We start from the raw sequence: 23,144 nt of genomic DNA, 5'->3' as shown, positions 1-23,144 counted from the left end.
TCAAACTGCCTCAGAGTGTGTCGTTCCTTTTCCTCATGTCGTGTTCTGGTTCTGCTTTGAGGTTTTGTTTTTTATTAGGAAAAATGGAGCCTATGTGGTTTTAAAAAAAAAAGTTTTAAATTCTTACAGGTTTTAAGGTCGTGAAGGATTCCTTCTGTTAGGTTCTGACTCAATAATCTCAAGAAAAAGCGTAGAAAAAGAAAACTTATCTTTAATAATGCTTAATTAAGGTGTGCCACAGAGCACCGTCTCGTGTCCTCTTATATTCATAAAATATTATATCTGGTAAATAGTTTATAACCAGTCTCTGTTTCACGTTTTTTTCACTTTATGATGAAGAAATCGAGCTGCTGCTTGCTAATATTTCTCTAAAGCACCCTGCTGCTGAATTCTGCACTCTGATTGGTCAGAAGGTGCTGATTAATTTTCTCTAACTGCAGCATTATTTCTATAGTAACAGCTTGTTCGCAGGGGTGTGTACAATGGATGTGCTACATAATCTGATTTTTAGAAATATTTGAGGAGAAATGCTTGTGTAGCGTGTCTGGAACGCGTCGTCTCCAGTGTCGGCACTTTATAACACAGAGGTGAAGCTGGAACGAAGTTTTCTGGTGTCTTTCGGCTGGGAAGAGTTTGATTTATTTGTTGAAAATTCACGTTCTGAGGCGTCATGGTGGTGGTGTGCCACTGGTCAACGTGACTTTTTATTTTTAAGTATAACTGACTGTTCTGTTTATGGCATACCTCAGGGTGCTATTTTCAGTCCACGCTCATTTATGGATTTCTTTATTATTAGGACACGGCGTTCTTGCACATGCTGTCTCTAAGTGTTTGATGTAATGTTTGAATGTTAGTGTTCCAAACATGCACTCCTTCCTGTCACATGCTGCGTCACTGACCCAGTCATTGTGTTTTTACAAAAGAGTTGTGAAAAGACTTGCAGTTGGCTTTTATCCTTTATTACAGCAACAAATGAGAAGGCAGTGTCTGAAATTATGTAATTGAGACTTCGGGTCACAGAAACGGCTCAGGAATCGTCTGAGATTAACACGAACGACGAGGTAAATGCAGATGGCATGGAGGTGTGTGTATAAATAAGAAATATTGTGGAGTTATAAATGTACTCTTCTGTTAATTATTTTAAGGTTGAAATGAAAGGTCACTTGCTAGCATGGGGATCGATTAATGCACAGAACGCGGGGATGAACCTGGCAGCAGGAGGTTCACAAGATTCAAAACGTGTGTGTGTGTTTTAAAGATGTGAGGATGGAGGACTGTAATTCGGTCAGAAAGGTGTGTTCCAGGTGTGTGTGTTGTGTATTTTCATTCCTGGACACAGTGTATTCTGTAACATCCAATCTCTCGTGTGTGTGCACACCACTAAAGCTTCGTGTTGGACAGAGCACAAGCTGTCATTTCTTTCTAATCTCATCCTTCATTTGCATGAAACTCCGTGAGTGGGCAGTCAGACCCCCCCCCCCCCCCCCCACACACACACACACACACACACACACACAGAGTAAGTAGTGTTACAGTGCAGTATTGCTCATAATGTCTGTTAGCCGTGGAACCGGTTTGCCAAACCACACATGTTGGATCCTGTGTGGGGAAAAACACACACACGGGAGGTTTCACAGTAATATTTTGTAATACTGCTGTAAGCCGTTACATCCAAGCATGATATTAGCAACGAACATTTTGGTTCCCCGTCTCCCGGTTCCCTACAGTCCCATTGTGGTGTTCTAGACACCCATTTGTTCAATTGTACAGTCCTCACTGTCCTGTGTGTTTCTCTCTCTCTCTCTCCGTCGGTCCCTGGGTTGTTGGTTCCTGGATCTTGTGTTGTCCAGTCCATGGTTCCCTGACGTTACCTGGTTTCTAGGTCCTTATATTTGTGTTCTTGCTCTGTACCCAGGACCGTGTTGTCTAGTCTCCATGTTGTTGAGTCCTGAGATCCTTATCCACTCTGTATTACTTCGTCTCCACCAATGCAAACCTGGTGCTGATTTGACTTGTGAACCTTCTAAGAACTGGTTTGCTTTTCCACAGCTAGAGAGCCACATCATGTTGCTGTATACAGCATGTCTCCACTTTCCTCGCCGCTATCCCGCTATGCTAGCACTGTCGGCGCTAAACGCAACAACAATGGCGGACTGCGTTGTCTCTTGTTGCCTGGTCCCGAGGTCTCTATATGGCTCAGTCCCTCTGTTTTCCTGGTCTCTAGTTCCTTGTGATGAACCATCACTGTGTTCCAGTCCCGAGGTCGTTGGGTCTCTAGATCCTTGTATTGCTCCAATTCCTGATACTTCCTGGTCTCTCCATTTCTTGGTCCCTGGATCCCCTGTGTTGCTCTCAGTCCTCATGTTGCTCAAGGTCCCTAGAGTGGGTCCCAGGTAGTGCATGAGCACTTGCTTTAATCTCAGTGTTCCATTCTTGTGTGCGTTCATTGGTCAAAACGTCATGTTCTTGCTCTATCAGATTATTAGATCATCTCTAACAGCAGTTCTACAAACGTGGCGCTCATTCACGTGTCCCTCACAGGTGTCTCTCTCTCTCCGTAGCTTGGGGAGGTCATGTCGGTGCGGGAGCTGTGTGAGGATGAAGAAGCTCGGGAGTCGGACCGAGACAGCGCCATTGAGAGCGCTGCTGGATCTGAGCTCTCAGACGGAGGGAGAGGAGGAGACAAAGAGGAAGGACTTCGAATCTTCTTAGCTCGGCAAAAGTTAGTCCTCAAGTGTGAACACACACACACACACACACACACACACACACACACACACACCCTGTGCATGATGACTTTGCACGCAATGCATTTCATTCCAGACTAATGTTAGTACCTATAAATTTCCTTTTGTTGTTTTTTCCTGGAGGCGTGGCACTCCTGTAGTTACTGGAAGGTAACAGTATTGTTAGCATGAGCTTAACTAGTTTTACGTAGCTAAATTGTAGCATGGTGTATGCAACAAAAGGGGGGGGGTGTAAAATTGTTCTTAACCATACAGAATAATGTGGATGTTACAGATTTTTTCTAGTACAGTGATTAGAAATGAGTAAAACAAGCTAAGGGAAACGATGTTGCAGGAGTGGAGACGTGAGCCTGAACCCATCTGTGGCCTCTGACCTTTCAACTCCCTCACTGAACGAGGAGCAGTTTGAAGATTACGGGGAAGGAGACGACGTCGACTTCAGTCCCATCAGCCCCGGGGACGAGACGCACACTAACGGGTTCTCTGACCTCGGGTCCTCCGTTCCTTCCAGGTGTGTGTGTGTGTGTGTGTGTGTGTGTGTGTGTGAGAGAGAGTAAGAAGGTGAGATTCTTTTAAATGGTGTGTAATGAGTGGCTCACAGCTGACGTCACAGTAATAGTAGCAGATGTTGAAATGATTTCCTGTCGCTGCAGATCTGTGGCGGATTCTGACTCAGTTTCTGACATCAAACTAAAGCAGTGATGAGGTGCGCTGCAGACGGAGGGATGAAAGAGAATAAAATTTTATTTTATTTATGTTGAAATTTTCTAAACATATTTAAACACCTTCTATAGTGCAGCAGTTTAAAGTGTTATGAAGTGAAAAGGAGCGAAGAATGAAAAGAGAAGCAAATAATGAAAGGTGGGGAAGGAAGTGAAAGAATGACAGACAGCAGGCAATAAGGCCATCCTTAAAATAAAATCTGTTTCCTGTCCACCGGGTGAGCAAAAAAAATTTCAGTAGGGAGGGAGTTTTTTTTTTTTTTTTTTTTAATTATTTTATATACAGGGTGTCTCAAAAAAAATGTACTCACACTTTGAATGACGAGAAAACCTTTATTTATGAACATAGAGTGAAATGGAATAGCTTCGAATACAGAAGACAAATGTAATTGAAGAATCATGTTTGCAAATGTTCAAATTGATGACCATTATTGTCCAGACAACGCTGATAACGCGCACCAAGGGATTCGCAAACGTCACGAAACAGGTCATTAGGAATATCGCGACATTGTCTTTCAATTTCCAATTTCAGTGCATCAATTGTTCTTGGTTTGGTGCGATAAACTTTGTCTTTGAGATCCCCACAAAAAGAAGTCCATGCTGTGATTAATTAATTACACCTGCAACACAAAAAAGGCAGCATGTTAGGGACAGTTAAAGTGTGAGTACATTTTTTTGAGACACCCTGTGTGTGTGTGTGTGTGTATATAGATGGATGGATAAGAAATCGCAATGCTGTTTGCTTTTTCTTTCAGTACTTTATTACAAAAGCAGACACATTTAATAAAATATGACCGTTTAATCAACTGAAACTTGTACAAAAACTTTATTTGCTACAGACACAGTTTTTAATTCTGTCCAGCCAACCTGCATTAGTTCCGTAAACGCATTTTTGTGTTCAGTTCCGTTCTCATTTTGAATAGATCTATTAGGTTCTCCTACAGATCTGTCAGGGTCATTAATTAACAAAGTGGGTAATGAATTTCGCATAACAAAACTCAAAAGCTGTTTGTAACGTCTCGGATGGATCAAGATCAAACGAATCTTCCAGTAACGGTTTGTGATGGTCCGACACGCGGACTTTTTGTAGTTCTAAATCGAGCGTTAGGCCTAGTTTGGATGAAATTACACCATTAAAATGATCACTGAATGATTTGTTTTTCTGAATCTTTACTATTTTGTTGTTCGCTAGAATACCATTTTGCGATTTCACACTTAAGCAAATGTTTGAAAACTCCGGATCTCCTTCCTTCATGGTGGCTGACATTTTTTTGTGCCGCACGACGCATGCGCAGAGCTGATTCAATTCTATATTCTGCGCGGAATGCGTAAATGTCAAGTTCGATTTTAGATTTACGAACCCGAAAAAAATGTCGAAAAACCAGCATTTAAAAAAAATTTTCAACCGCACAAACGGCACTCACCCGGCCGGTGGACCGGAAACGGAACATTTTTTAATAATGGCCTAAAGAAGAAAGAACAGAGGATAGAAAAGGGAAATAAAAGAAATGAGTAAGACTGAAAAGAGAAAAAACAAATGGAAAGGAATGAAGGTCTGTCTCTCTTTCTCTGTAGTGCGACTCACACACCTCAGAAGGTGAACGGTGATCATGAAGTGTTTTGCTCAAACTGCTGCAAAAAAGTCACTCAGCTCAATGAGCTCGAAACCCGGCTCAGGAACCTCAAAACACACAGGTAACACACACACTGTCTCTCACACACTCTTATATACACTCTCACACACACAGCATCTGTTTAGTACGTAGCTGTTAGATATTTCTGCTGAATTGAAGTACCTACACTTTCCACCTACGTTCATATGTATAGACTCGTGCAAAATTTTTCACCCCCCAAATTTTCATATTTAATTCTGTCACTTGTGTGTATAAACCCATAACAGTAAAAGTTCTTGATAATCTTTTTTTTTTTAAATCATCCTGCCTAGTCATGAATGTTATGAAGCAAGCATCACAAAAAACAAAGCAAACTTTTAAAAATAATTTTCAAATTTTTTTAAATAGATTGATGATGGAGCCTGTATGACACATCTGTTCACTGTTAGAACTCACACTGTTTATGAGGAGTCTGAATATCACGATATATCGTACAGCCAATGATCAGCCCACACGCCTGCTTTAAAGCGAGCGAGAGTTCGTGGAAATTAATCCACAGTTATGGCTGTTTTCATGTCGTGATGAAAAAATGCTCATGGAAAAAAAAGTTGACGTGTTTTTCTCAGCTGAAAGTGGATGAGTTACTTTGTGCATTGTATGGTTAGTGTGTGTGTGTGTGTGTGTGTGTGTGTGTGTGTGTGTGTGTGTGTGTGTGTGTGAGAGAGAGAAACAGATTAAAGATTAATTTTTTTTCTTTCTTTTTTTCTTTTTCTCCCCCCTTTAAGCCCAAACAGGAAAATTACCAGTACAGCATTTGGCAGGTGAGTGTGTGTGTGTGTGTGTGTGTGTGTGAGAGCACGCGTGCACATGTGCAGCTTGATTAGTGGTTAATTATTACAAACGGTGTCCTTCACACTCGATTAAAGGAGACTTGTGTATGTTTTAACTGTATATGGTGTGTGTTGAATGCACAATTTGTGTGTGTGCAGTACATACTGTGTGTACAGAATAGATATGTATTATGCACAGTATGTAAAATCCACGTGTGTGTGTGTGTGTGTGTGTGTGTGTGTGTGTGTGTGTGTGTGTGTGTGTGTGTTAGTTAAATGATTAACCACTGACCAAGCCACACACACACTTGGTTTAGTGTGCATGGTTATGATTCACTCTAATTATGCTGTGTTTTTTGACCTTTATTTCAAACCGATGCCGACAACCCACACATCACAATGAGAGTTTATATTGTGTGTGTGTTTGAGTGCATGGAGATGATAGAGAGATAGAGAGAGATGGAGAGAGATAGAGAGAGAGATAGATAAAACTTTGATTCCTTTGGGAGGGTTCCCTCAGGGAAATTAAAAATAATTGTGAGGTGTGATTGTGTAGAACACATTTTTGGGCTTTTCACTATTTTAATTGGTTAAGTAGTGTTTCCAGAGCAACAGTGACAGCGTTTACAAACTTTTAACGTGTGTGTGAGAGAGAGAGAGAGAGAGAGAGAGAGAGAGAGAGAGAGAGAATCCCTTTGTACACAGATATTCTGTAATGCTGGCATAAAGAAGCACCTCAATATTCCAGATTTAGTGATTTACGCTGAACCAAATCTGGAGTGAAGCCGCCCGTGTGTGTTTGTTTATTTAAAAAAAAAACAAAAAAACCCCACAGTGAGCCGTCGTTCCACAACCAGTGGCATGATGTGTAACGCAGTGGCGTGTTGGTGTCTACAGTATGCATCAGAAACACGAACACCCTGATCATACCAGCGTTGCTTTAAACACCATGGCGGTGACCTGAGTATCACTGAGCACCGTAAGGTCATGTGATCACTTCTGTTAAATATTTTAAGGTTTAAGCCTCTAATTAATAAATATATAACATGACTGTCCTTTAGCTGAGTGGCTTTTCAGGGAGAACAAGTGTGTTACAGAAAACTGCACTCACACACACGGAGGTGAGGACAGGGAGAGAGGCGTGGATGGAGAAACGTGTTGGAGAAAGTGAAGAGAAACAGGAAGTGATGTGAGACAGGAAGACTTGTGGATCTTAGATGATGGAGACATTTAAATTGGTGCTGCTCTGAGAAAGAAGAATGTCAGTGTTAGTGTCACGCCCCTGTCCCACCGTGCCGCCTGTCCCTTTTTTACACACACACACACACACACACACACACACCATTCCACATTCACACACTTTATACACAACATGAGGAGGAGGAAAGGAGGAAGAGTCCTGCCTTTAACAGACTGGGGGGGTGAGCGCACCCTACTGTTTGTGTGTGTGACTGGAGTAGGATGTGCTGAAGCAAGTGGGACAAGGTGTGTGTGTGTGTCACAGTGCGACGTAGATGCGCTAGAGTCCTGCACAAGCTCTGCTGCAGTGTGTGTATCTCTCTCTCTGCCTCTACTGCAGTAGAGGTGACTGTATTATTCTCACGTGTGTGTGTGTGTGTGTGTGTGTGTGTGCGCATACGTACACAGGCAGCTGCTCCACCACAGTAATCTCAGCAGTAGGAACGGCAGCACAGAAGATCTGTTCAGAGACGGCAGCATTGATTACTGTGACACCGACATCGCTGATAAGGTAACACACACACTATCGCAAAACATCAAATTGCTGTGTGTGTGTATTATATATTACACACACACACACTTTATTTATAAAGGTGCAGTGCCTAATGAATAACTGTGTGCTCCATGCAGGTGAGTCAGTTGGAAAAGAAGCTGTGTGAGCTGGAGAACGAGTGCTGGATGAACAGCGATGTGAAATCCAAACTCAAACAGGAGAACACACACCTAGTGCACAGGTAAACACACAAACATTTTACAGATGGATTCCATCAGGTTCTGATGGGTTTCCATTAATGACTTCCTGGTTACTCTTGAAACCCACCAGAACCGAGTAGATCCTTCAGACATGGGGAGATGTTTATCAGAACAGAATCGCATGAGATCACCCATTAGGAACAAATAGAAACTATGATATAAAAATGGGATTAGAACATGTCTCCATTCGGCTATGTGTAGTAAGTGTGTGCGTATGTGTGTAGGGTACACGAGCTGGAGGAACAGCTGAAGGAACAGGAAGTGCGAGCCAAGCAGGTCATGGACAATGAGCTGCGGAGACACAGAGACGCCTTCAGCAAACTGGAGCGAGACAAAAACGCACAGATCGAGATACTCAATAACCGGTACACACACACACACACAATTGAGTTACTTCCATTTCATTCCTCTTGAATATTACATTACATTTTAAGATTAAACACACTTAAAGGGGCGGTATGTAATGTTTAAGAGAGTTTGTTAAACGTTATACAACAGGCTCTTTTGGACCAAACAGTTCTCGGGGCTCATCGAGAGGAACGACCCCCTGCAGATCTCCCCCTAGAACTGCACACCTTCAGGGGCTTTTTCTGTTTGCATTCACAGTGCTAGTAGGAACGTCACTGCAGTGACGGAGAGCTACAGGGCGGCGCATGGTGATGTCAAACGATAATGATTATTGTTGACTTTTACTAATGAAGAAGCTCTGATGGAGTGTAAAGGCTGAATTCTCAGTCAGTCTGAGGTAGCAACATTCAGGCATTGAAAAGCTAAGAGTCGGTAAAACACGCCTCTGGCAAGTCACATGACCACAAACTTGCGTAAACTTTTCCCTTTTCCACGTGAAGAACCTCCGTGCGTTTGGAACCACAAATGAACCAATGGACTGTTTACTGCTACTGTAGAGCAAGACACGCCCCTGGGGGTGGGGCATAAACATTCTAATAAGCATTTAATTTGACAGATGAGACTAGTCCAGGCGGCACGGGTTCAAGCCCCGTGGCCGGCGAGGGCCTTTCTGTGCGGAGTTTGCATGTTCTCCCCGTGTCCGCGTGGGTTTCCTCCGGGTGCTCCGGTTTCCCCCACAGTCCAAAGACATGCAGGTTAGGTTAACTGGTGACTCTAAATTGAGCGTAGGTGTGAATGTGAGTGTGAATGGTTGTCTGTGTCTATGTGTCAGCCCTGTGATGACCTAGGAATGCTCATCAAAAACTTTTTAATTTTTTTTTCCAGGAATGACGAACTATAAAATTCAAACTAGAATATCTCAAATATTTTGTATTTGTTTAGAAATATTTTATCAAATTTGTTTTCTGTAGCGGTAAGGAGTAGAGACAAGAAGCTCTGAAACAACAGTTTTGGTTTAAGGAGCTCATTTAAGACAAGACCTGTAGTTTATAGAGAGTGGGCTGGATATGTGCAAGCTTGTTACTTTTTATTGTAATTCACCTCACAGGCAGCAGAGGGCACTAAATGTTACACACTGCCGCTTTAATCCAACTTAGTGAACCATAAGAGGTGGTGAGAGACATTCCTACTGGACAATGCAGATGTGTGTGTGTGTGTGTGTGTGTGTGTGTGTAAGCCCAGTTCTTTATGAAATTTTATAATACTGATGGGGTTTTTTTCTCCTCTCTCGTCGTTGTCATCAGGGTGCAGCATTTGGAGGTGGAGAACGCAGAGATGCTGGTCAATGTGAACAGGCTGAAAACACAGACGGAAAAACTTGACGAGGTGTGTGTGTGTGTGTGTGTGTGTGTGTGTGTGTTCGTTCTTGAAAACATTCAATGCAAACCGGGTTTGTTTGTTTTTTTTGTTTTTTTTTAAAACCACTTTGGAAATTTCACAAGTTGTGACACAATGTAAATGTTTCTCAGTTTGAGGAAGTGCAGTGTCGTACAGAGGATTTTCAACACTTCTGAGGTGAATGGTGACATTCTGTCTCATTTCCACTCAGTCTTTACAGTCTCTTAAAGACTTAACAGCTAAATCATAATTAAGTGCCTATTTATATTAATTTACCAACATTTCTGAGGTTAATGTTCCAGATGGTTCTGTATCGTTTCCACTCACTGTCTTGATAAATGTTGGTCATTAAAATAATTTTGGCCGTACAGAACCTTTTTTTAATAGATGTACTAACATGAGGTGTGTATAAATGTTCTGAATGGTTTGGTCTTTTCCACTTTCACTGTGAGTTTATTCCGTCTGTAGAAAAGACCTGAGACAAAAAGACTTTGTTGGCTATGGCAAATTGATTCAAGTTTATGGCCAAGTTTCACTGTTGCCTAGCAACAATAGGGACAATAGCAATGTTGTGTGCAAGTTAGGCCTGTGATTCACCCGATTCACTGTTCGATTCACGATATATATATTTTTTTTTGGTGGGAAAAAAAACATTAATTTTCCTGATCTTTATCAAATTAAATATTAATTTTGTTAAATTAAAAACCCTTTTGGTTCATTTTCTTAATAACAATAATTTACCCACAATTGTAAATGTTGGAGTAAAATACAATTCTAACTAAAATATTCCTTTTTTTTTTTAAATGAAAGTTGATAACATCTTTTCTTACTAGACTTACAAACATTTATACTCCCTCCATTTGCTTCTCTTTTCTTTATCTTTCAGCAGTCTGTAAAAAGAGCTCGAATTTCTTGTTAAATCTGTTTGTACGCAATCGCACAACAGCTTTTTCACATTTCACATCCATTTTTGTGTTTCACGGCATTAGAGCTGTGCTACTTCGACCTACTGTGAAGTCATGTATTCCTGCTGTCGTGCGTTATCTGCGCCCTCTGCTGTGTGAACAACACAGTTGCAGCTCGGAAAAACACAGATTACGCAGCCTGATAATAATAATCACTTTTTATTTCATTGATGCAAATCATCATAAATATTCATAGTGAACTAATGTCGCACAATTGTATAGCCAAAAATGTATATCAAGTCAAGTTTATTTGTATAGCGCTTTTAACAATAAACATTGTCGCAAAGCAGCTTTACAGAATTTGAACGACTTAAAATATGAGCTAATTCTATCCCTAACGAGCACGCCTGTGGCGATGGTGGCAAGGAAAAACTCCCTCAGACAACACGAGGAAGAAACCTCGAGAGGAACCAGACTCAAAAGGGAACCCATCCTCATCCGGGCAACAACAGACAACATGACTATAACAGTCCTAACAAAGTCAGCTTCGTTGATGCTATAAACCCCCCACCAACGGAAACCCGAGTGCAAAACCGTTCATGACAACCACAGTCCCAAAGTCAGCAAGTCAACTGCAGTCCCCAGCCACAAAAGCACCACTGCAAGAGTCCAAAGTGTCCTCCAGGTGCGACCCCCAACTGTCCACATGGGGGTGCCCTCCACAGGAGCGATGCGATGAGACTCCAATTAGACACAGGGCACTAGGATGGACCAGGCAGGTCCGAGGAGCAGAAGAGGCCAGCATCTCGATCCTGAGGACTGACATGTAACTCAGAGGGACAGATTTTGGGGGGGGAGAGAGAGAGAGAGAGAGAGAGAGAGAGAGAAAACATAGGTGGTTAGGTATGCCCAATGTCACCTGAATAAGTAAGAACAGTATACATATTGCGCTGAGTACAAGCAGGGACTCCGGCAACTAACTATTACAGCATAACTAAAAGGGGAGAGCCAGAAGGTAACACAGACATGAGAGAGCCCCGGGACATAAAGCAGCAGCCACTACACCGTCAACAAACTCGAGTGAGCAAGCGAGTGGGGACTGACAGCATCCATACATCCCAGTTTACCAAACACTCTGTCTGAGGACCCTCCAGATCTACACCTTTACCTCATAAACACCATTAACACAAGGCTTGACTAAACAGATATGTTTTCAGCCGAGACTTAAACACTGAGACTGTGTCTGATTCCCGAACACTACTTGGAAGGCTGTTCCATAACTGTGGGGCTTTGTAAGAAAAGGCTCCGCCCCCTGATGTAGCCTTCACTATACGAGGTACCAGCAGATAGCCTGCACCTTTTGATCTAAGTAGGCATGGCGGGTCATAGAGGAGCAGAAGTTCACTCAGGTACTGTGGTGCGAGACCATTCAGTGCTTTAAAGGTCAATAGTAGTATTTTATAATCAATACGAAATTTGATTGGGAGCCAATGCAGTGTGGATAAGACAGGGGTGATGTGGTCATATTTTCTAGTTCTAGTAAGGACTCTTGCTGCTGCATTTTGAACTAACTGGAGCTTGTTTATGCACTTATTGGAACATCCAGACAGTAAGGCATTACAGTAATCCAACCTGGAGGTAACGAAAGCATGAACTAGTTTTTCCGCGTCATGTAGTGACAATAAATTTCTTATCCTAGCAATATTTCTGAGATGAAAGAAAGCTATCCGGGTAATGTTATCAATGTGAGTTTCGAATGAAAGACTGGGGTCAATAATCACTCCGAGATCTTTTACTGCTGCACGTGAAGAAACAGAAAGGCCATCCAGAGTTACTGTGGAATCAGAAAACTTACTTCTAGCTGCATGTGGTCCGAGTACAAGTACTTCAGTCTCGTCAGAGTTAAGCAGAAGGAAGTTAATAAGCATCCAGTGTCTAATGTCCTTAACACATTCCTCAATTCTATTAAGCTGGTGTCTCTCATCAGGTTTTGCAGAGACATACAACTGTGTGTCATCAGCATAACAGTGGAAACTAATACAATGTTTACGAATAATATCACCCAGAGGGAACATATATAGAGAAAAAAGCAGTGGACCCAAGACAGAACCTTGTGGAACACCAAACTTTACCTCAGTACGTCTAGAAATATCACCATTTATATCAACATACTGATAGCGATCAGTTAAATAAGAGCTGAGCCAGGAGAGGGCCGTTCCCTTAACTCCCACAACATTTTCTAGTCTATCCAGAAGAATGGAATGATCAATGGTATCAAATGCTGCACTAAGGTCAAGCAACACAAGCAGCGAGACACAGCCCTGATCAGACGCCAACAGTAGGTCGTTTACTACTTTAACCAGTGCTGTCTCTGTGCTGTGATGAGGTCTAAATCCTGACTGATACATTTCATGGATGTTATTCCTATGTAAATATGAGCATAACTGCTGTGCCACAGCTTTTTCAAGGATCTTGGAGATAAAGGGGAGGTTTGATTTTGGCCGATAATTGGACAGCTGACAGGGATCAAGGTCAGGTTTTTTAATCAGAGGTTTGATAACTGCTAGTTTAAAGGATTTGGGTACATAGCCAATTGTAAGAGAATAATTTATTATTTTTAGAAGCGGCTCAATTACTTCAGGTATTATCTGTTTGAATAGACGTGTAGGTAAGGGATCTAGTACACAAGTTGAGGCTTTTGATGCCAAGATTAATTAAAGTAATTCAGTTTCTTTGTATAGCCAAAAATGTATATCCATTACATGCCTAGCTTACATATAGTGTACATAGTCCATGCAATTCTCTACTTCATATATATGGATGGTGTGTGTGTGTAAAAAACCGAATGGAGCAGTCACTTTATCACCGTTTGCGTATATTGAGAGTGAGATGCCCGTACTTAAACATAGTCTCGCACACTAAATGCTAGTTACTGTACCTCACCTGCTATGGAGTAAGTGGAGCAAGGTATTGTTTTCAGTCCGTTTTTTTTGTTAACGATATTACGGGAAAATGGCTGGACCAATGTTCAAGAAACATTCAGGGTAGATGGGCATTAGTCTCAAATAGAACCTCCAACATTTTGAAGGTCATCTGGTCAAGGTCGCCAAAAAAGTCAAAATCGTTTTTGTTGTCTCTACTGCCTCATATAGAGGCGCGAGCCACTGTGTCACCGTGCTGTAAGAGTGTAACTGTCGTGCACTGCGCATACGTGTTCCTATTAAAATGGCCGGTGAGTGTATACAATTCGATTCACCGTTCGAAATAAATGGACTAGACTAAAGAAATGGCTTTCAGACATGTTTATGCTTATTACGAAGGGAAAGTGCGTTCCACTGAGCTCTAGTGCCAGGACATTTCCGGGAAATAAGAGTTTGGGTCGTGGTGACAGCGTGTGTGTGTCAGCCTCGGTTCGGAGGTATCAGTTTTGAAAACTGTAAGAGTAGAATAATATAAAGTAGAGACACTTGGTATATTTTACTTCTGTGATTTTTTTTTTTCTTTTTTTTTTTTAAATTGTTCATTTTTGGATTGCGCTTCATTTTTGTGGCTACTGCCTCAGAGTAAAAATATATATGCTGTATTTACTGTATGGACATGTGATCAGAAAACTATTTTATTTATAAGCCACATGGACCCATAGGGGACCAATTATTTTTATTTATTTATTTTTTCCCCACGATATCTTCCTTCATATTCATCATTTAGTATAGGATGCTAAATATCCTGAGAAGAGTTTCTCTGAGTATACTGTACCAGTAAAATGCTTGTACACCCCTACTCTATTCATTCAGAGGTGTTTCTGTATTGTGACTATTCTCTACACTGTAGAACAAAACTGAAGACATCAAAACTATGAAGTAACATCTGGAACATGTATGGAATTGTGTGTTTTTTAAAAAAAAGTGATATTTTTAGATTCTTCAACGTATCCAGCATTTCCCTTCATGACGCTTTGCACACTATGGAGCACTTGCATGTGACGTCACAGCCGATCCAGATTGTGACAGACACCATCTTGTCGGTCAAACGCCATATTCTGCCTTCTACTTCTGCTTCTACTTCTGCTTCTACCTTTTCTTCTGGAAAACCCTACTATATACAATTCTACTACAACGGCTGCGGCTACAAGCTCTCCCTACCTGTGCACGTTTTTTATGTTTTTTGTGTGTATTTTTGCGTGTTGTTCGTCTGTACCGGACTTCAATATCCACTACAACCGTATGGACTTACTGGACATTGGTTTCCAGCAGAAAATGATGGTTTGTAGCGATTTCCATCGCATGCACAACATTCCGGACGAGATAGCGAGACCAGCAGGGTCTCCGTGGATTGTTATCGGAAGCAAAGCGAAGGAGGCGGTGCCGGGAGCCGAAGCAAAAGCGAGGCTGTAGAGCCGGCCTGTTGACTAAGCTCAGAAAACAGCCACTCAAACCTCCACTGCTAAGCCACTACCTCTCCAACGCCAGATCCATGTAAACAAGACGGACGATTTGGAATTACAGCTGGAATTACCTTATTCTATTCTATAATCGGCTGGTCAGTGCTATACTCAATACTTAAGTGACTTACCCATCCAATGAGGATTCTTGTTTACAAGATGCTACATCTGAGTCGCTGACAAATCCTGAATTTCTGTAGAGATAACTGTCCAGAGATTTATAAGCACGCAGTGCTTCACCACTGAACAGCGAGGGAAAGTTAATGAGGTAATTATACACGTCTGGGTATTCCGCTGGCAGTTCAAAATCCGGTCGTGAAAACTCCGTCCGGTAAGCCATAAGGGTCACTAATCTGTAGATCGTTTATTTTAGACATATATCTAGTTATCTGTTCATTAGAAAAATGAGCCGTGTAGTCCATCGGTTGAAATTGATCCATTCTGTACACGAGTGCAGCAGTATTCAGCGGTGTTTTTGACCGACAAGATGGCGGTTGTGTACTTTCCGGTCACGTGACTGCAAGATCTCTATTGGCATTATCTTAACTAGCTTCATGGGGGAGTCTCCTGGAATACTTTTTTTCGTTTAACAGGTGTGGCCTCGTCAAAAAGTAATTAGTGGACGAGTTTCTGGACTTTAGTGTGTTTGATCTCAAACAGTAAATAATAAACATACAAATAATAAAATGGCCCTATTCAACACCACAACTGTAATAATCCATATGAAGTCAAGAACCGAACAGCTAAATAAAGACAAATGACATCCATCATTACTTTAAGACAAGAAGAGTCTTTTAATTCATAAAAATAAAGAAAAACATTGAAATGGGTGTAACTTTTGATGGGTACTGTATCTCTCTAAGAAAATCTGCAGCTCTGCGTTTTTACACAGCACTGAACGGACTTAAAAACGATATAGATGTAATTTCCGTGGAGATTTGAATGTTTTCTTTCCTTGTACGATCCTCAACCTGAACAGATTGTCTATACCTGTTTCATTTAATAACACAAGCACAAATTCAAATATTATATATTCAGTAAATAAAATCTGAAATATTTTATTAAATTAGCTGTAAATCCTTTATTTAAAGGCAGATTGAATTGCTTTTTATACATATTAGTTGCTGCTTGGGGTATACTGAGCCTGAGAATGTATGCACTCCCTTTCCTAGCAAGCTAGCATACTATTCAGCTAATTTCCTAACTATCTATTTAACAAGTAGAATAAGTCTCAAATGCTTGTTTGCTAATTATTAGAATAATAAACCTAGATCATAAAATAATATATTTTAAAGTTGTGAGAGAAGTTATGCAAATTCTGTTGCTAGGTAACTTGGTTACTGAGGCTAAGCTACATAATGACCTGGGGTAAGGGTTTTGCTAGCTAGCACACAGCAAGTAGATGTTTTCCATGGACAGAGTGAAGATGCAGTGAGAGTGGAAACAAGACAAACATCTGGAATGTCAACATTTACCTCAAATGTGTGTGTAAATTGACTGGGGGGGAGGACGTTGTATAGCTAAAATGATTTAGCTAGCTAGCACTAAATAAGTGCTAAGCCTTTTGTAGACCATGTGAGAGTGGAAATGTAACAGAACCATCTGGAACATCAACAGTTACCTCAGATTTGCTGGTAAATTCCTAAGAAAAGTTGTTTTTATGGCTAAAATTAAACTGTTGGTACACTTGACATCAATCGCTAGCCCTGTGTGATGATCAGATCTCTGTGTTTTGGGTGTGTGAAGTCAGATGAGACCTCGGGCTCTCTGTTCACAAAACAAACACTCGTCAGTGAGCTGGTGGTGAGAGATGAGTCACGTGATGGGGGATTGTTTAAAAGTAGTGCTCTTTAAACCGTGCCAATTAGCATGAGTGTGTGTTTGTTTAGGATCTGTCAGATAAGCTAAAGAAAACAGGGGCCTTAACGTTCTTCTGATTCTGCACAACTGGCATCTGATGTAGTTGAAGTGATTGTTTTTACATGATCTGTGTTTTACTGTGGATTAGCGAATAAACAGCGGTGCATTTTTAGTATGCTAATCATCCAAACTTTTTATGAAAGACTTAAATGGGCAAAACATCTTAAAGTTTAGCATATTTATTTATTTAAAAGAATTAGAATTTTACAAAAAATATTGAATATTCAAAACTTTACAAAAGCATTTTATCAGCTATATTCAGTTTGTAACTGTTTGGGGGCAACAAATGCTAAAAACTGTGACAAGAAGATATCAGTATTATAACTGTGCGCGCTACAACTTGCTTACGACTGGATAATTTTCCTTTTAGTCTCTCATGACGTATGCATGTACGTACATGTGTGCGCGCGTTTGGTAAAATTTGCATGCGATTTTGTTTACATGTCCAGGAGAAGAAGCGGATGACGGATAAGCTGGAAGACACGAGTCTCCGTCTCAAAGATGAAATGGATTTGTACAGGAAGATGATGGACAAACTGAGACAGAACCGGAATGACTATCAGAGAGAGAGAGAGGCCATGCAGGAGGTGAGACGGCGCTGATTAATGAAAAGACAGACCGAAAATAAACCCTGCACGATTAACTGGAACGTTTTTAAAGTGTTAACTGTGAGGTGAACAGGTGAGAGCTCGGTGTTTACTACAGTGCTGACGAGGAGAGGAGACGTCAAACCAAAAATCTCAATTTTAACTGAAATTATTACTCCACAATTAGCAATGACGTACAGGCAGTGTCTTAGTATCCTGTTTTTTTTTGTTTTGTTTTGTTTGTTTGTTTGTTTGTTTGTTTGTTTTTTAAATATCTCATGTCATTATATTTCAGTTTACATTGTATAGAAATCAAAATGAATGAATGCTAGCTTTAATTTTGCTAAATTATATCACAATACTTGAATGATTCTGATACATGACACTTAATTTTGCTAACAGTCTGCATTTAAAAACAAAAAAAAACAACTTTGCCTCCTTTTCAGTTTTTTTTTTTTACTTTTAATGGTTTACCTATTGAACAATTTAACTAAAATGTAACTAAATACCATTAAATGCTAGCTAAATCATGATAACTAAAACTAATATGAAAAGTAATACAGTACTTTTAAAATGAAATCTGTAAATGTTTGCAGCTGATTGAGGAACTACGGCGAGAACTCGAGCACTTGCAGCTCTACAAGCTGGAGGCGGAGCGCATGGGGCGGAGCCGAAGTTCGTCCATCAGCCTATCAGATTTCACTACACGGACTCGCGAGAACGAACTGGAACAGGAAATGAAGCGACTCAAGCATGTGAGAACCCTCAGTACAAGACCTCACTTCCTGTCTCTGTTTTAGCTTTTTAATGGATCGTTCTGTTATTTTATCAGCTTTCATTGATCAGGTGGACATCAGTGAACACTGCAGGAACAGAAATTACCCAGAATGCAATGTGATTCTGTGGATGAGAGAGAGAGAGAGAGAGACAGAAAGACACAGGGGAGAGGGAGAGAGACAAAGACACGGGAGGGGATGGAGAGAGACATGGGAGATAGAGGGACAGACAGGGAGAGAGAGACCGACAAACACACAGGGAGAGAGAGAAATGAATAGACAGAGAGAGGTGGGCAGATGGAAAGAGAGGAACTGAACCCCCCCCCCCCCCCCCCCCATGTTGCTTGCTCTCCCTCTGTGCTGTGTCGGGCAGTGAAGGGAAGAACTGAACTCACTCGCTCTCCAGACAGAACAAGAGATCCAGATGTTTGGATGATATAATTTATTTCTAAAACTTAAACACACCCATACATGATACAGAACCTGATATACCTGAACAGGTTCTTTCTTCCACCCTGGAGAAGAATTGTGTATGTGTGTGTGTGTGTGTGTGTGTGTGTGTGTTTCACAGGACACTCCCCCTGACCTCCAGCAGCGAGCGTGTGTTAGTGCACAGCTCTATGTGGTAAAGCTCTCTGCGTGAATCACTCTATAACCACACCGACGTCTATCCCTGCTTCTAAACTTCTAATAAAATGTGTTCCGAAGCTGTTAAATGAGCGCTGTGTTCTCTGTTTACAGCACAGCTTTGATCAGTAGTGACTGACTAATGTACGCTTCACATTGATTCCTCATTCCATCAGATAATTTCATGAATTCATCACATCATGACCTTTAACTCTCCCATAGAGTCGCTTTCCTTTAGTCCAGCATCAGTGTGTTTATAAACTAGATAGAAGTATGTGGACATCTGACCATCATGTATCACACTTGTATGCGGTTCTTCCCAAAAGTGTTGCCACAATGTCGGGGTGCACATACTTTTGACCATATAGTGTGTATTTATATTGTGCGTCTGTAGTGGTCTGAAATTGGATAGTTTTGGATACAGTTTCTAGACTATAACACTTCTTGTTCTCTAGCAGATTATAAAGCAAAAATAATTATTCTATTTTAATAGATACTGAAAGATCTCAGATCAGATATAAAGCTGGATATAAGATTAAGACATTACAGCTGATCTGAGATCAAACTGTTTTTAAGAGTAATTCAGAGAAACTGATCTTGGGCCAGAAGTCACAAAGCTGTCATTAAGAAGAATGAAATAATGACTGATCTCGGATCAGAACTCATGCTGCTCTTTAAGAATAAGATGCACAAGCGCTGATCTCAGATCAGAAGTAAAACTGTATGAATAGGTGCTGATTTCAGATCAGATAATGGAGCGAGAGAGTGTGTGTGTGTATGTGGGGGGGGGGGGGTGTGTGTTATGAGAACTGATCTCAGATCAGCACTGGGTTTATGTGTGCGTTTTGCCCCCTGTAGGAGAACCAGAGACTCCGAGAACAAAATGAAGAGCTGAATGGTCAGATCCTCAGTCTGAGTCTCCACGAAGCCAAGAGCCTGATCGCCACGCAGACGAAAGCTCAGTCCCTGGCTGCAGAAATCGACAACGCGTCACGTGACCAGGTATCACTTCAACAGCACCATTCCTACAGCCAGTGTGGACATTTCAGTAGTTAATGACATCTTGTACCATTAAAACATGTTGAATGTCTTTGAACAGAGTCTCAAATAGGCTTCACAGCCAAGAGGCTAAGAGCTTTGACACTAATGTTGTTAACAGGTAATGGAAGCTCCGATGTAACATGGTGCACTAAAGCGTCTCGTATCTTCTCGCCTGTCTTTCCACAGTTAATGGAAGCCCTAAAGGAACAGGAGGAGATCAACATCCGTCTCAGGCAATACATGGACAAGATTATATTATCCATCCTTGACCACAATCCCTCCATCTTGGAGATTAAGTACTAAAAGCAAGCGCTTGGTATTTAAAACTAAAAACTGGATGCTTGTCGCCCCCTGCTGCCCTGGAGGTGGAACTGTGGTGTTCTGAAAGGATATGAACTTCCTGTTGTGAAGTGTGTTCTTCATACTCCTCCCTTTGTCAGACTTCAGGACGTCCTGGAGTTATTCGTCATTGGTGGTGTCTGTGACAGATTGAGGGGATAGTCACTGGAACGTCGGGATGAAGGATTAAGAGCATCCAGAGAACTGTGATGGTGTTTTTTTCTGGACGTTATTTTTGTACTAAGCACTCATCACAGAGCTGCTAATTTGGTGATTGATTTTGGTGTTATGCAAGTTGATCAGAAGGAAATGTGAATCCTAGAGAGTGTCAGAGATGGAAACTGGAAGTGTGAGATGGAAAATGAGTTATTGGGGATGGAGAAAAAAAATTCTGATTTTGTCATGACTGGTTTAAGGGATGGAGCTTGACTTAAATCCTATTTGCCAATTACAGACTTGATTATGGCTTGACACCATGTCATGTGATACTGGTCTTCATTACACCACACAATAGCTCAGTGACCTGTATGAGACAGTGTTTAGCGACTCTATCGCTAATGCTAACATCGCTAATATCTCAGCAGTTCTCTAGCTAATGTTAGGCTGATAGATTCATAATCAAAATCATCGTTTTACATGAAGTGACCTGATGCAAAGAAGTGAAGTGTTTTTGTTGGTCCTCTAATCACACTTGTGATTGGCTGATCAGATTTTACTTAAGCTCTGCCCCTTTTGACCGAGAAGTTCCACTCACTTGGTGTAATCAAGACTTAGCTGTGAGCTGATTATTGCATTTCTACCTGATTTAATCACAATATTTGTGTCTGTTCTCATTGGCTAAGGCTTAAATAATTCTGGATTTGGATTATATTACTCCAGAATAAGGGATTTTAGAAGATTTCTGAAGACAGGCTTTCTCAAGAGCACAACAGCTCCCCCCCCCCCCCCAAAAAAAAAAGCTGCATATCTAGAAATGATTCACAATCAGAACTTTGCGCACCCTCGTTATCATGGTATATTGTGTAGCTGATTATTGGCACATGCCTCGTTGGGAAGAGCAGCATCTGAATGTTGAATTTAGTGTTATGAACGTGCATATGTTATGATGCCTGGTCATATCACAAGTGCTTCCTGTTTTAAGCTGTTATAAGTGCTGCTGGAGCAATCATCATCAGGATCTCTGTATTTCATTCAGAACTGCTTTCATTTGTAGCATTCCATTATTATTTTATTTTTTTACTCCAAATACCAATTCATCTGTTATACAAATTAGCTCTAAATTGGATAATGAAGCACCAATTTGATATTGAGTAGGCTCATTGAGGGTGAGAGGAACTTTGTGTACATTTCAATTCTAGCCAAAGTTTCACCTTTACTACATTTTGGAGAGGTTATTTCCATCATGTGAGCCACTAAAGTTGGTTTGTAGTATTTTTGGTGACTGGGCCCGTTGTGATTATTTGCTACACACCTGTTTCGGTTTTCCCACTAATTCATTTCAGCTTTTTATTTTGCAAGGTAATGTTGCGTCTCCCATCAGCTGGGCTACTTTACCTTTGCACTGTGAACATTTTCGGTTTCTTTCAAGTGTTTGTGCCTTTTTATTATGCAGCCCCACTGACAGACCTGCTGATTGTTTGCCGTCTTGCACCTTTTTTGAATTGCGTTCTATTTCAGTGCAATTTCTAAACAAACTGTAAATACTGTACAGGTAACTGTAACGCTCACTCATTTTCTAAACCACTTGTTTATTTCTTTCAACTTTTTCTACACCTATGCTGTATATAGATTAGCTTTAACTTTTTCACAAAAGATCTACTCGCTCTAAAAGCAATATTACATCACTAAAGTAGTGACAGAAGCTGAAAGCTAGCTGGGGTTAAAGCAGGGGTCGTGTGTTAACCGGGCTGTTGTGGCTTATGACGTCCACTTTTACCCTCTTTAAACCTTTTGCTAATCAAATTTCTCATTCTGACTGACTTCCACTTTTGTATAGCTGTTTCGGACACGGGAAAATTTGAAATGCCTCGGATTAGTGTATTGTTAATTTATTAATGTAAACTGGAGTATTGTTACATGTTTAATTTTTTCTCCCCCGAATGGGATATGCTGTGCCGTCCTGAACATGCCTAAAGGAGTCGTTAGCATGTTGAAAATGAGTAGAATGTAATTTTTGGTAGAATTTTGGCAATAAAATCTAAATTCAATGTGTGGCTTCTTGTGTGTAATTTTTTTTTTAATGATCTATCAAGTTTTATAATATGTAGGGCCAAATTACTCAATTCTGATTGGCCAATCAAGGAGGGCTTTTTTTCCTTAACACGGGGCTGTATTTCTGAAATGCTATTGGCTAGTTCGTTGCTTGGTTACAGTTACAAAAATTTGCAAATTCTCCTTTTAGATCAAGCACAGTTTTCTTGCATTTAGCAATCGGCTTTTGTAAAGAAGTTCTAATAAAATTTTGTAAACCACTTTCAAAATCATTGTCGTGTCGCTGTGTCATGATGAAAGACGCTTTAGAAACTGATTCAAACGTGCAAAATAGTCTCGCGCCCTGATTGGTTCAGAAAACGTGAATGACAAATGTTGTGAACTTGAACGGCTTCCGAAGTATGAATTTAGCCCTATATATTATAAACAAGTAATCGTATGGTTCCTCGCAAAATTTAAGGATCAATTTCACTCGTGATTTCGAAGTTTTGAAATTTTCAAAACTTCGAAATCACTCATGAAATTAATCCTTAATTTTACTCTACCCCATACGATTACCTATACTAATATGGCCAGTAATTTTACATTTCAGGAAATTGTTGCACATCTCACATTAACATTGCTTGGCATATCTTTGGTTCTTGGAT

The 23,144-nt window shown here is 40.8% G+C and overlaps 1 protein-coding gene across 3 annotated transcripts in view; it reads left to right on the top strand.

The window, feature by feature from the left end:
* rab11fip4b (RAB11 family interacting protein 4 (class II) b) overlaps positions 1-22,493 on the top strand; it is a 44,094-nt gene extending 21,601 nt beyond the window's left edge. For all 3 annotated transcript variants that reach the window (XM_060918587.1, XM_060918589.1, XM_060918588.1), the window contains exons 2-13: positions 2,562-2,722; positions 3,082-3,258; positions 5,045-5,164; positions 5,868-5,903; positions 7,560-7,662; positions 7,782-7,885; positions 8,129-8,269; positions 9,557-9,638; positions 17,366-17,503; positions 18,100-18,258; positions 19,765-19,908; positions 20,134-22,493. In XM_060918587.1, the coding sequence (XP_060774570.1) occupies positions 2,562-2,722; positions 3,082-3,258; positions 5,045-5,164; positions 5,868-5,903; positions 7,560-7,662; positions 7,782-7,885; positions 8,129-8,269; positions 9,557-9,638; positions 17,366-17,503; positions 18,100-18,258; positions 19,765-19,908; positions 20,134-20,250 (1,482 nt within the window). In that variant the 3' untranslated portion in view covers positions 20,251-22,493. The remainder of the gene's footprint in view (positions 1-2,561; positions 2,723-3,081; positions 3,259-5,044; positions 5,165-5,867; positions 5,904-7,559; positions 7,663-7,781; positions 7,886-8,128; positions 8,270-9,556; positions 9,639-17,365; positions 17,504-18,099; positions 18,259-19,764; positions 19,909-20,133) is intronic.
* Positions 22,494-23,144: the final 651 nt, after the last annotated feature.

Source organism: Neoarius graeffei, chromosome 4, assembly GCF_027579695.1.
Source record: "Neoarius graeffei isolate fNeoGra1 chromosome 4, fNeoGra1.pri, whole genome shotgun sequence".
NCBI classification, from domain to species: Eukaryota; Metazoa; Chordata; class Actinopteri; order Siluriformes; family Ariidae; genus Neoarius; species Neoarius graeffei.
This window is presented reverse-complemented; position numbering and strand designations above follow the sequence as displayed.